General features: G+C 39.7%; 1 protein-coding gene across 2 annotated transcripts; it reads right to left on the reverse strand.

The window, feature by feature from the left end:
* Positions 1-1,479: 1,479 nt before the first annotated feature.
* Positions 1,480-14,467, reverse strand: LOC113576161 (fms related receptor tyrosine kinase 3). 2 transcript variants are annotated; one of them, XM_035526050.1, is made up of 24 exons: positions 14,364-14,467; positions 13,987-14,096; positions 13,375-13,517; positions 13,067-13,194; positions 12,767-12,890; positions 11,217-11,359; positions 10,958-11,088; positions 10,719-10,857; positions 9,026-9,203; positions 8,850-8,947; positions 8,441-8,546; positions 8,038-8,225; positions 7,869-7,957; positions 7,635-7,767; positions 7,443-7,547; positions 7,236-7,346; positions 6,343-6,499; positions 6,060-6,163; positions 5,532-5,641; positions 4,145-4,267; positions 3,816-3,927; positions 3,393-3,492; positions 3,192-3,297; positions 1,486-3,088 (listed from the first exon to the last, which is right to left on the reverse strand). In XM_035526050.1, exons 1-24 carry the CDS (start codon positions 14,392-14,394, stop codon positions 2,906-2,908), a joined length of 2,952 nt encoding a protein of 983 aa, XP_035381943.1. In that variant the 5' UTR covers positions 14,395-14,467; the 3' UTR covers positions 1,486-2,905. The 2 variants fall into 2 exon arrangements, with proteins under 2 accessions (XP_026863919.2, XP_035381943.1); XM_027008118.2 differs by lacking the exon at positions 14,364-14,467 and having other exon boundaries at positions 1,480-3,088; positions 13,443-13,517; positions 13,987-14,075.
* Between the last annotated feature and the right edge of the window lie 67 nt (positions 14,468-14,534).

Below are 14,534 nucleotides of genomic sequence, written 5' to 3' on the forward strand. Positions count from 1 at the left end.
TACATGCTTGTGTGTGTGTGCATGTTCAGTAAGTGGGTGGAGGCCTTCCCAACAGGCAAACAAGATAGTGATGCAGTAGCAAAAGCACTACTGAGAGAAATCATTCCCCGGTGGGGTTTGCCACAACGGGTGTCTAGTGACAACGGGACACCCTTCGTACATGAAGGACTAAAGGCTCTGACTAAATACCTAGGGGTGGATATGAGAAAACACTGCAGTTATCACCCAGCTAGTGCAGGGGCAGTAGAACGGGCAAACGGTACCATTAAAGGGGGTCTAGCTAAATTAATGCAGGAAACAGGCATGAATATGGATACCAGATACCAACTTATTCAGGTCACTAAAGGGGACCTGGATGAGGATAACACCCTGTACCTGCACACTGTATTCTCTGATAATTAACAAATGATTGTATAAGAATCAAAAGGGGGAAATGTGATGGAAAATGTTATGAAACTATGTATTATGTGATTCATATAAAATCACACTGATCCATTGTTCTTAAATTAATAATGCTGTTTGCACATTTGTATCCGCCTGTTGCTGATGAAGTTGAACATGTATCAGGAACTGTTAACATCAAGGTCAACTTGACACACAACCCACACTGTTTGGAGTCAGTTTGGGTTGGTTTGTGGGAAAAACCAAGCCGAGAGCTGATTGGCTTATAGCCACAGCAACAAAGGGAAGAAGAGCTGCTTAAGAAAAGATGATTGGTTAAAGACAGCACAGGAGTAGTATAACTAGCCACGATTTTGTATACTCGGGGCTCCCTACCTGAGGAGAGCCAAACATTTTATTTTATTCTTTTTCTTATTAAATTACTCTCTTAATCACGTCTGACTTGCTGTTTGTTCAAAATTCCACAAGTTACTTACCCATTAAATGGTTTTTTTTCGTAACGGCATGATTTGAACGCAGCGCTCAGCCACGAAATGGGATGGAGTGAAAACAGAGGTACAAGGACTATAAGTATAATGACGTCGAGAGAGAGAGATAGAGAGAGAGAGAGAGAGAGAGAGAGAGAGAGAGAGAGAGAGCTCATATCCCCAGCACTTGCCACGGGTTGCTGATATACCTCTGTTCACTAAAGCCATTTGGAATTTCAGAGCCTCATATCCTGAACTTGCAAAGTGTATTTCACAAAACTTTGTATGTCAGATTTCATGCTGTATTTTTCAATAGGTTTGTGGAAAATCGCGTTGTTACTTTGACTTTCAACTGAAGGCTCTGTTCTCCAACAGCGCTAATTACAGTGTACCACTTCGTACCCACAATGCACAGCGACGCTAGTTAGCCTTAGCTGAACGGAGGAAGAGAATTGAAAACAACAACAGCGTGATCCAAGCTGAACAACGGGCAGGCTAACTGCAGGGGCTAGCTTTACATGCCCAGCGACAGTTGATATCAATTTAAAAAGCACAATGTCTGTCTGAAACGACATGTTACGGCGCAGTGTCGAGCAAGACGCTGTTTGTTCTATTGATTAAGGCGTTTTAGAACTTATCGACATGTGTCTATGAGTATCTTCCGTACTTTTCCATGTCTTCTCTTCTAAATTTAGGGCTTACGTTTCATGGCCACTTTATTCTCTGTTATGGAAAACAACACTTTGCAAATGTACATTCTTTTTTGTTTAATTTTTATTTTGTTGTTTAGTTGCTTAAGAATAAAAAAATGTTACATTTTAGGTTAATAATTGTAACGTTTCTGAAAAACCAAGCAAGGTGGATACATATACCAAGTGTTTCATTCTAAAGAATGAGCAACCATTCCACGAACTATTAAAAAGGAGAAGTGTATTTTGTGTACTCTGATAAATAAATATAAAGCCACAATATTATACAAATGAAATGTATGCTTGCAGTAGCGTATCATGAGTAATGTAAATAAATCCTTCTGATGCGATTCCAGTCCTTATTTCAGGACCCAGCACGATGCTGCCCTCTCCTGTACGTTTTAAATATTACGACATACAAAAATGACTTAACATACAACAGAAAACGTTCACTTAATGCTGATATTGGAGATTTTCCAAAATGACTATTAGCTTAAACATATGGATAAATATCATCAAAAAGTATACCCTGAGAAATAAAGACACTTTGAGAGAAAATGTGAGTTTGCTAGATATTGTAATCAGCAGCTATACATTTCAATAGGGTCTGGCTATACTAACCAATAAGGCAAACCCTCTTTAAAGAAGTGGGCCTGCAGACCTGCTTTTGGAATGAGGGATTTGAGGAAAGGTATGTTTGGGGGAGTGGAATTAAAGGGAGGGTGTCTACCTTTGTGGCTAAGCAGTAGAAATGAGCAAGAACATTCAAACTGATGACAGAAGCTTTAAAACATCAGTTAGAAATTCTCAGAGTAGCACTACCACTAAGAACTACTCTACTAACCTATTCAGAATTGAATGAGGGGTAAAGTGTAAATGTCCTGCATCCAATTTAAATTTTGCATCATTGTTGTTAAAAACAGTTGTTGTAGAGCTGGAAGATGGCTAGTTACAATAGTTCTTGTTTGTGACTTGTGGGTTTTCTAGACACAAAAGTAATGTTTACTTAGGGATGGTTTTCTAGACACTAGTCCCAGATTAATTTACAGTGGAGAATGCAGAGTTCCTACTGACAATGTGATCCTAAAAGTCTTAATCCAATCCAAGCCCTTGCATGTAAAAGACATGTAAATATACCTATATATTAAATATACAATAAAAAATATACTTCTTTAAAATCTTTCTAAATAAATGCATGTTTTTAGTTACTCACTAAAGTGACAGAGCACAATTAAAAAAACAAACAAAAAAAAACATCTTATTGCATCAGATTTTAAAAGTGGATAACGAATACAAATACTAAGTTATACTATCATCTTTCTGACCCTAGACTGAATTAACTATTCTTTAGGTCTCCTGATCGAGTTTCTCTGTAATTGCATCTTCTCCAGTCATTTCTGTCTTGCAGGATGAATCTTTTTCAGACAGCTGGTAGGCCTTCTTTTCTTCTGTGTTCCCTGCTGGTTCTGAGATTACTGGAGCATTCTGGTATATGGAACTGTTTTGTTGCCCTCTGACATTATAGTAGAGCTGCAGAACAATCATAAGATGCGATGGGTTAAATTCTATCCCTCAACCATTAGGCACTGGCTTTTCATGGGCCTAAGAGGCCTTTCACACAACCATTATGCACCTGTTCTTCTATATCAGCAAGCTGGGTTTCCATGAAGGCCACCATCTTGGAGAAACAGGGTCTATCTTTAGGTTGCAGGGCCCAACACTGGCGCATCACACCGTACCTAACAGAGTTTAACAATCAGGAGAAAATAGCACTTTTCAAGAGAACTTCCCATTTTTGATGATTTAAGAGATTTGAATGTGGACAGAAACTTACACAGCTTCAGATGCATAAAAGGGCCGTTCCATCTGAAAACCACTCTCAATCATTGTGTAGAAACTGTTATCAACTTTCATACCAGGATAGGGAGTCACACCTGATTTAATGAAATGGGGAGGGGGAGGGGTTGGAGTTTGAAAAGGAAACATGGAATCTACAGAGACCGCATATTACGAATCTAACATCAACTTTATGTCAGAAAGCCAAACCATGAATAAAGAGTCAACATGCTTTTAAAACAGATTATGTTTTTAAGATTGACTAGAAAGACTAAAAACTATTACTTGTTACATTTTGCTTTTTTTTCCCATATGTAGCTTAAATTCTGTAGGATAATTTCCATGTAATTTAGCTTTAAAAGTTTTTGCCTTCTCCACTAAGACTTTGTATGTGGGTTTCTGGCTGTAAGGTTATGTGTACCCAGTGAGAAGATCTCCCATAGCAGGACGCCATAAGCCCAAACGTCACTCTGCGTGGTGTAGATCCCCTTAAAAATACTTTCAGGGGCCATCCACTTCACGGGTAAACGTGCCTAAAAATAGTAAAAGAGAACAGCTTTCTAATGCCAGAAATACCTAATGCAGCAACATAAGCATATCCATCATATGTAGGGAGACTTGCGCAGTGCACCTTGACCTCAGTTACTGGTTCAGGTAAAATCCAGTGTGATAGCATACAAAACCAAAACAACCAAATTTGTGCCACTGTATAGTGTCCAAATTCCCACACTTAATGATGAGAGTGCTTACATTTCCTCGGACCACATAGCTGGAGTCATTTTCAATATCTCGTGCCAGGCCAAAGTCACCAATCTTCACTACACGGGCTTGTGCTACCAACACATTTCTTGCAGCAAGGTCCCGATGGATACACTAAGAACAAGAAAACAATTAGAGTACCATAATAAAGGAAACATACTGAGCATTTTGGAATGCTTTTCTCAACTTGTTAATGTATATGTTAATGGTTCTCAACTTGTTAATGCACACACACTGAATAGCCACTTTATTAGAGACACCCTCTGTTAAAACACCCCCTGAGGCACATTGTACCTCCTTTGGCCTTCAGAACTGCAGCAATTTATCATGGTATATATTCTATTTGGTGTTGAAATTATTCTGCAGGAATCTTGGCCTATGCAGACAGGAGAGCTTCTTGCAGTTGCCACGAATCAGATGGAAGTACCGACATTCTACCGACAGCTTGCTCTATCTCGTCCAAGATGATCTACAGAATTTAGATCTGGGGACTGTGAAGGCCAAGGAAGCAAGGAGATTTACTATGTTCCTGGCATGGTGCACTGTCCTGCTGAAAGTGTCCTTCTGTCTTATAGTGAACAGCTGCCATGAAGTATGTTCTCCACAATGAGTAGGTAAGCCCTACTGTCCAAATGTCCATCCACAGGTATCAGAGGACCCAGGGTCTGTCAAGAAAACATTCCTCACGGCATTATTCCACCTCCACCAGCCTGAAATGTTGGCACCTGAATAGAAGGGCTCATGAATTCTGGATTCATCTAACAATCTATGTTTTTCCATTGCTCAGTGATCCAATTTTTGCCCTGTTTTGTCCACTGTAGCCTTGACTTTGTTTCCTTAGACAGTACTGTCACTGATAATCTGCTGTTAGAGCCCATCCATGCTAAGAAACGATGAGTTGTACATTCAGACATGTTAGTTGGAGCACCAAGTCTGATTCAGTTGCAGTTTACTTGACTGTGTACTGCCTGTTCATCAGAACAATTCTTGACATCCTCCTTTGACCCCATTCATCAATGAGTTTACATCCACAGGATCCCCTTTTGCTGGATGTTTTTCTTTGATCACATCATCCTCCGTATACTCTTAACACTTGTATGAGAAAACCCCACAAGGTTTGCAGTTTTTGAAACAGGCCCCTGCTACTCTAGCACTGATGACCATGCCTAGTTTGAAATCACTTAGACTACTTGATTTGCCCATTCTAATGTAGATTTTATTCTGCCCTCCATGGTTACGTGTCTAATTTCCACACAGGGAAGGGCAGGAGTCTCTAATAAGGTTGCCATTCACTATTTGGACAGTGTTAGCCTGAATACTTGGAGAAAAAAATGAGTGCTTGTAAAATGTTATTTTTAGCCTAAAAACAAAAACTTACATTTTTGTTAGAAAGAAATTCCATGCCCTTAGCAACTTGGTAGGAGAAGCTCAGCAGGTCACCTAAAGTGAAAGTCTGAAGGTCTTCTTCATCCTCACTTTCAAATATTCCTTTAAAGGGGAAACAAGGAAAAGGCTTCACGAACAGTATCCAGAGTATCACCTTAGTCTGAGGTTCAGACTAGACCCCTCAAACCACAGACTAAGATCCCCTATGTTCCAGATGATACCTATCTCTCACAGCACAATCTGTCTTGACAAAAAACATTTAGCTCTTAACCTGTGTCCAGAACACAATGTCTTTGTCTGAAGCCTAAATGGTAATTTCTATGCTGTGAAGACACAGATAAGACCAAAAATCTATAAAATTATCAAGAACAATAACCAACTCAGTGCTTTACCTGTACACATATTTCATGTACCTTTTTATATGCACACATTCTACCAAAGTGACAAACTGAGTCTGTCAGCAAGTCTAGTTCTAGTTGGATTAGATGCTAATGGGAGGGGCAACCGCGGCAGGCGTTACCTCCAGTAACATCCGTGGAGCAGCTGAGTGGGAGCAGTGACTCTTGTTCCTTATTCACCAGGGTCATGTGCATGTACGACTCATTCTCAGCCTGAACGAACTCACTATTGAAACAAATCAAGTAGAGAGCACAACCTTTAAAATCTTGCATGTTACTTCTGCCTATGTTCATCCAAATCCAGTTATGTTTCCTCAAATGAACTGCGTGATTGTTAATGGAAACTGTCTGTAGTCTCTTTATTGAAAAGGTCAGTGGAAAACCAATGACTGCTCAGGTTCTGACCTGGGGTTTCTCTTCTTTGGGTAGTTGTGGTACAGGCTGCTCAATCTGTCCTTAAGGATGGCATCCATTAGGGACTTGTTGAAGTGCTCTCTGCTGCTCTTCAGGTAGTTCAGGAGGTCACCATGGCAACAGTATTGAAAGATCAAGTAAACGGGACCTGTCAGATCAAACTGCCTCGTCAATATCACTGCCGTCAAAAGTGTTGATAAGCATATTTTTAATACAGATGGCCATAAATTGGCAAATAAAAAATGTATATATTTCAAAAATGTTTTTTAGGGCAGAGCACTGTCACAATATAATTTTCGTAGTATATTGTGGCTAACACCTATACTTCTACTGTCACGGAACGCTCGCCTCCCGCGAGTCACGTGGTTCGGCCCGCCACGTGCAGTGGGAGCACTGTCTTGTTTGTAACCACACCTGCACCTCATTCGTCTTTATGTATGTAAAGCCGTGTTAAAGTGTGCAGGGTGTTAGTTATTGTCGGCATAATGTCTAGATGTAACGCATTTCTATTAGATGTATTCTTGTGTATTGTGTTTGTTTAGTGTTAACCAGTTCATGTTTCTTGTTTGCGATAAGTGTGAGTGCCTTTATGTCTTTAAATGTTAATAAATGTTCGTCCCAGCTGGAGAAGTCTGTGCGTCCTGCCTCACGCCCTGCAGCACTCGGGCCACCGCACGTTACATCTACATACACAAATCAGCTGAAAAGTCTGTTTTAAATGTGGCAGTACTGCCACAGAATTATTCTTCATGAATAAGTATCATGATATTACTAAACTAACTTAACTACATTGTAACTACATTATAATGATACAGCTCATTGCCCAGCCCAGTTCATTTCAGAAACTTATCATTATGTGACATGCTTGCGTGTGGATTGTGTACCTGAGCCAGTGCAAGCTCCCAGCAGGTTCACGATGTTGATATGTTGTCCAATATGAGTCAACATCTTCAATTCAGACATTAAGGCCTCCTTCTCCACTGTCTGATGCTTGTCTGCACAAAGACACCGGCAACAGCTCCCCTTTATTAGGTCTCACTGACTGAAGAGTCAGTTTTACTTAAAAGAAAAAAGCAAAAAAAAAAAGCCACCTTTTAGCATTTTCACTGCGACCTGCACAGACACTCCTGGCTTGCTGATCCCATATGCTGTAGCCTGCTTTACCATCCCAAAAGCTCCTGATCCCAGTTCTTTACCTATATGAAGAAAAAAAAAACACCTTCCTTGCAGTATTCAATTTTCCTAGTGCTCCACTGACATGTAACTGTGTACAAATTCATTACCCAGTTCGAGATTCTCCCGAGGGAACTCCCATTTCTGGTCATATTTGAAATCCCTGAAGTCAATATAGATGTAATCGTTATCCGATGGCCCGACCACTTGAACCATCTGAAGCTGAGACTCATAGCCAGGTTTCTGTTGGGAAGAGTTTATGCGGAAAGTTATACATATGGGTCATTAGAAGTATTCATCATTTTGCGAGTATGCGTCTGTGGGGGAAAGGGGGATAACAGTACCTTCCTGTGGGTAAAATGGTGCAGGCCAACACAGATCAGCAGGCTGACGAAGCCGCACACCAATAAGATAGTGATGTAGTGCTGAGAGACTGCAATAGAACATCGTCACCATGTAAGAGCTGTTTCAACATCATCATACAAGTGTATTTAAGTATGAGACTTAACTCACGCAGTTTCACTGTGATCTGCCCACTGCAGTATGATCCTGCATCATTGCTGAGGCAACATTTCACAAAGTGGTTATTCACACGGCTGGCTAACAGAGAGATGACAATACGCTTCTGGCAGAACTGCTCAGAGTTTGGGTAGGCCTCAAGATCCATGTGTATCTTTTTCCACATCGCATCATCTGTGTAGCTTTGAGACAAGGAAGAGACAGAATGTAATACTTCATTGATTGTACATCTTTGCAATTTTGAAAAAAGTGACCTATGCATAAAAAAGAGAGTGTATTTGCAATAGTCCAAGTGCAAGACCTACCCAAAACATCCCATTAACAAATAAGAAAAGAAACAGCCCCAAAAAACCCAAAACAAAACCCCACAACAACAGAACCCTGGACAAAACCTCACTTGGTATGTAATGGACAGGTCATCCAATACAGGGACAGTGGGAGAGCACTCTTGGTCATGCAGATGACATGGTCTTCATCTTGGAGAAGCTTAAACTTTGGAATTTCTGCAAAGTAGCATGTATTTTAGAAAAAAATGTAATTGTAATTCTAACATAAGCTTTACATTTCACAGAGTATATTGACACCATCAGCAATGTGCCTTTCTATGCCGGGTTTTTGTTATTATGCACATTGACTGACCATACATATTTGGCTAATATACACATTAATTAACCACACATATTTGGTAAATATACACATGAATTGATGACACATCTTTTGTTATAATACACATTAACTGACCACACATATTTTTGTTATTATACACATTAATTGATCCACAAATCTCTGCTATACAGGTAACTCACCTGTCACACAGAGGGACATATTTCTGGTGACTGCATTTTCATCAGCTCTTAGCTGTATCTGATATTGGCCTGGCTCTGGGTTACACAGCTTAAAAGTGCTAAAAGAAAGAAGAGAGCCATCAGACAGAGTGCAACATGCATACATACTGTTCAAACCGATAGCATGCACAACACACCTTGTACCCCAGAGGTAGTGAGATTCGTAGCACTCCACTTTAGAGCCATTCGGTGTAATCCACTGACATTGTGCTTTCGGGTAAGAGAGCACCTCAGCTTGGAAACAAAAGTTTGGTCTTTCGTAGCGTACAATTCTGACATTCTCATCTAGGCTATCTATTTCAAGTATTCCCTTCTCTGTAAAGAGAAAATTACCATAATTCATCTTAATTCACCCAAGTTCACTGGTCCCATATATTCACTGAAATACTATGTAGAGATTATGCAAAAACCCAACTGCCACAGGGTCAGATGAGAGCATAATACACTGCCTGGCCAAAAAAAGGTCACCACCTGGATTTAACTAAGCAAATAGGTAAGAGCCTCCCATTGGATAATTACTGCATGGGTGATTATGTTTTAGCTGGCAACAAGTTATTTAACCCTAACTAATGCAGGGAGTAGCTTCTCATTTGTTAAACAACCATGTCGAAAGACACATCTTGTGGAAAACATATATTAATCTGTTTCAGAAGGGTCAAATTATTGGCATACATAAAGCAGAGAAAACATCTAAGGAGATTGCTGAAACTACTAAAATCGGGTTAAGAACTGTCCAACGTATTATTAAAAAGTGGAAGGACAGTGGGGAAAGATTATCTTCGAGGAAGGAATGTGGTGGGAAAATTTTTTTGAATGATTGTGATCGGCGATTACTTAAACGTGTGGTGAAATCAAATCGTAGAAAAACTACAGTAGAACTCAGGGATATGTTTAATAGTGAACGTAAGAGCATTTCCACACACACAATGCAAATGGAACTCAAGGGATTGGGACTAAACAGCTGTGTAGCCTTAAGAAAACCACTTGTCAGTGAGGCTAACCGGCAAAAACGGCTTCAATTTGCTAGGGAGCATAAAGATTGGACTCTGGAGCAATGGAAGAAAGTCATGTGGTCTGATGAGTCCAGATTTACCTTGTTCCAAAGTGATGGGCGCATCAGGGTAAGAAGAGAGACGGCTGAAGTGATGCACCCATCATGCCTAGTGCCTACTGTACAAGCCTGTGGGGGCAATGCTATGATCTGGGTTGCTGCAGTTGGTCAGGTCTAGGTTCAGCAACGTTATGTGCCCAAAGAATGAGGTCAGCTGACTACCTGAATATACTGAACGACCAGGTTATTCCATCAATGGATTTTTTCTTCCCTGATGGCACGGGCACATTCCAAGATGACAATGCCAGAATTCACCGGGCTCGAATTGTAAAAGAGTGGTTCAGGGAGCATGAGACATCATTTTCACACATGGATTGGCCACCACAGAGTCCAGACCTGAACCCCATTGAGAACCCTTGGGATGTGCTGGAGAAGACTTTTCGCAGTGGTCCAAATCTGCCATCATCAATACAAGATCTTGGGGAAAAATTAATGCAACTCTGGACAGAAATAAATCTTGTGACATTGCAGAAGCTTGTGGAAACGATGCCACAGCGAACGTGTGCCGTAATCAAAGCTAAATGCAGTCCAATGAAAATGTTTATTTTTTTGGCCAGGCAGTGTATAAGCCAATACATAATTCACAAAACCTCAATACACAGATTCAGACAAAGAAAACATCCATTTGAAAGTTATAAAACTGTCAATATAAGACAAATTTAAATGTATTTATTATTTTAAAAGAACAACTAGCTCAAAGTTAATAGCAGTTTACTTACCAAGCACCTGAACCTGGGTAGCCTTTTTTTGACCTTTCTTACTCTTGCAAATATACTCTCCACTGTCACTCACACTAACAGAGTTGATGGAATAAAACTCCATCAAATAGCTATAATGCACCAGTTTTACTCCTTTGAGCTAAATTTGGGGCAGACAAAAACACAAAAGTAATAAAGCAATATCAGTGATACATGGCCATAATTACATTTGTATTTACAGCATTTGTAATTTACAGTACCTCGGTGAAGTTGTTGTAGTACCACTTCAGCTGATCGTCTCTGTCATTTATTGCACATCGGAGCACGAGAGATTGTCCCTGACGCAGCAGAATCCTGTGAGCTTCGATCTCTATCATGGGTGCTTGAAGCACTAAAACATGACAGAAAAAAAAAACATTCCAAAATGGATCATCTGGCACCTGCATTTATCACATCTGTGGGCACTCAGAGTTTTTTTTAACTTATTACAGATTACAAACAATAGAATGCTTATCTTACAATAGTGGTAAATCTGGGAGCATTCCTCTCCCTCTGAGTTTGTAGCACAGCACTTTGTGTTTGAAAATGCGTCAGCGTAACAGTCCAGTTTGCTCGCTGACATCTCTTTTTCTTCCGTTTTCTCCTCCTGTATATAGTTATTTCTAGAGATGGACATCATAGTGACATGGCAGAGTATAAATATATATGACCAAGTAGATGTAGTAAGAATCACACCATTGTCCAATCACCATCCAAAAAAAAAAAAGAACACAGGATTTTTGTTCATCCTGGAATAAGGTTAGCTACTCTGATCCAGTCAAACTGCCAGCCAAGCTCAGAACCAGCGAGTCCCAGCAAGCTCAGAAACAGGGACTCCAAGCAAGCTCAGAACCAGTGACTCCCACCAAGCTCAGAACCAGTGAGTCCCACCAAGCTCAGAAACAGTGACTCCCACCAAGCTCAGAAACAGTGACTCCAACCAAGCTCAAAAACAGTGACTCCATCCAAGCTCAGAATTATTATGACTCACAACCAATTTTACATACTGACTGAGACCTATCTTTATTCAAGTTATAACTTTACTGACAGGCGAATCCCACACACCCCTCGATTCTCAGACTGCCCCACCCAGGAGGCCACCCCTGGAATACACTGGCACTCTCGATCAAACCTGAATTCAATTAAAATTAAAATTACCTGAATTTTAACCCATCCCACCTGTTCCTGTTGCCAACCTAAAGCTCCATAATGAGCATGATTCCTGCCTGCTTGCCGCCCTGTGTACTGAGCTGTGCTTCCCTTCCAGACCTCGTCCTCAGCCTAATTTTCGGATACCTCCCAGACTCAGCCTTCCTGTTTTGACCCTGGATCACAACGACCTGGAGAAAATCCCCATACTCTGGACAATCTGCCAGAAGCCCACTGTTTATCTGATTCGCACCCAGTGCATTGGTAGCCTAACTGTCTTAAAAATAAAACTTCTCGCAATTGGATCCTTTTGTGTCTTGGGTACATGCTATCGTACTTGCCTGAGTACTTGCACATACCATCTAAATCTGCACCAAAATTATACAAACTAGACAATGAAGGTGGATATGAGTGATGAGTCTATTCATCCTAGTAACTTTATACATAAAAGACAACAGCTCAGTTTGGAAAATGATGAAAAATTTGAACATCAGAATCACAAAATTAATTTTGCTACGTTTTCCACTGTTAAAGTCAACCATACAACAACATATACATAAATGCATATTAAAATAGAAACCATTGCAGGATAACTTGATAAGAAAAATAATGCTCAAGACATTTTAAAATTACCCATTTCAATATAGAAAAAAGTCAAATGAAATGTAACGGTTCATGTTCATTTTTAGAATTAGTTTTCTTACATAATGTCTCTGTGGCACTCCCTGCCTTCATTTCCCATCACTCTCCTGCTCTCAACCCACCAGTCACTCCATCCAATGCCAGCAATTATGGCCAACTCCTGTATTCTGCCTCCACTGATTACTGAGGTGATTTAATGTGTTCCCTATTGTGTTTGCATCATCAAGCTTTCAGCTTACCTCATAGGTCCTTTATTGTTATACCACTTTATTGTTGGCTTGGGATGCCCTTCAGAAACACATCTCAGACTAGCGGCATTGTATTGTTCTGCAATGACTGTCAGCTGTGGAAATGATGGCCTCGCTACAGATTAGAAAAATCTCATATCAGACAAAAAGTACAATGACTGAAAATTTGATTTTTTTTTTTTGTCAGGACATTTTAGTGTACATTAAGGGACTGTACATGAATCTGCTGTATATGGCTGTGAGACTTTCCTATGAAGGCATGAAAAAGGCCAAAGAAGACACATGACTCACTTTTTGGTGAGTATACATGGACTGAGATGTTTACAGAATAGTTAGATTTGCCACTGTCACAGACTGCAGTATGAACTCCATCCATGTCTGGTTTAAAGGTTTGGAACGGGAGCACACTGGCTGTCTCTCTGTGGAAAGAATATAAACATAGCAGATGTCACTGTCATACTACACAAATGAGTAACTAATTAATCAATTACACCCATAGAAGAGACATTTTTTAAAAATCAGTAATAACCTGGAATCCAGAGAATTAGAGCAGAATTAATTCCAACCTTCTAACACACACTAACACTATGTGCACATACCGATTTTTCCATAAGCACTGTGTACAATTCCCTAAATTGTTTTCTGAAGATGCAGAAAGAATTTTAACTGTCTGTTCAGCTTGGACATCCAACTTAAATGTCTTTCCTTGTAGGTCTGGCCCAGTCAATCTGCATATCACAGTCTGGAGAGAAATAATGCATATGATTGTGTATATTTATTTATACATAAAATTTACATATACATTTGCATAAGATGTAATTATTTAAAATGTCACTGAGAACTCAAGAAGGTATTGTAATTTAAAGGTAACTGCAGAGAGCACCATACTTCTGCATTTTCTGTTTAAATATCAGTTCTGCTTTTATTTTTGGTCATCTATTGTTACTTCACTTAAACTGTATTGCATTTCATGATAGTAAGAACCATATGGACAGAAATTTCCCCCTGGAAGCTAAGCTTACAAAATCCCTTTTTTATTTTTGTTTGTGTGTTTGTTTTGCTTTGTTTGTGGCTCCTTGCAACCATTCTGCTCTGTTCAGCTATATCAACATATACTTAATCAAGATCGAGCATACCCTAACACAACATACACACAGGTGAGTAAAATCTTGGAGAAAATGTATGTAATTACTAAACAAATAAGAACTTACAGTTTCATTGGAGTCGCAGGGCAGGTGATCCAGGCTTTCGTTTCGCATGTCCCCGTGGTGCAGTCCGATACTGTAATCAAGCGCTCCCAAGTGCAGTAGGAGAACCACTTCTGTGCAAAAACATCACAAAACCGAATTATGCAAAGATGAAAAAAAGGAAAAAAAAAAAAAAATCTAAAACTAAACAAAAGGCAATAATTCATATTTAATATTTGACATGAACTACAATAGCAATAATATAGTAGTAATAAGTAGAAGAACAATGACGATAATAATATATGGAACGTTTGAACTTTACGATTGGCAAGAAGTTGTATTTTTTTCGTAGTTAAGCAAATTATAAAATTAATCAGGCTATATGTATTTAAGTTACTTACCCACTAAAATCGGGTTTTTTCGTAACGGCATGATTTGAACGCAGCGCTCAGCCACCAAATGGGATGGAGTGAAAACAGAGGTCCAAGGACTATAAGTATAATGACGTCGAGAGAGAGAGAGATAGAGAGATAGAGAGATAGAGAGAGAGAGATAGAGAGAGAGAGAGAGAG

The sequence above is a fragment of the Electrophorus electricus genome, chromosome 5, assembly GCF_013358815.1.
Source record: "Electrophorus electricus isolate fEleEle1 chromosome 5, fEleEle1.pri, whole genome shotgun sequence".
Taxonomy (NCBI): Eukaryota; Metazoa; Chordata; class Actinopteri; order Gymnotiformes; family Gymnotidae; genus Electrophorus; species Electrophorus electricus.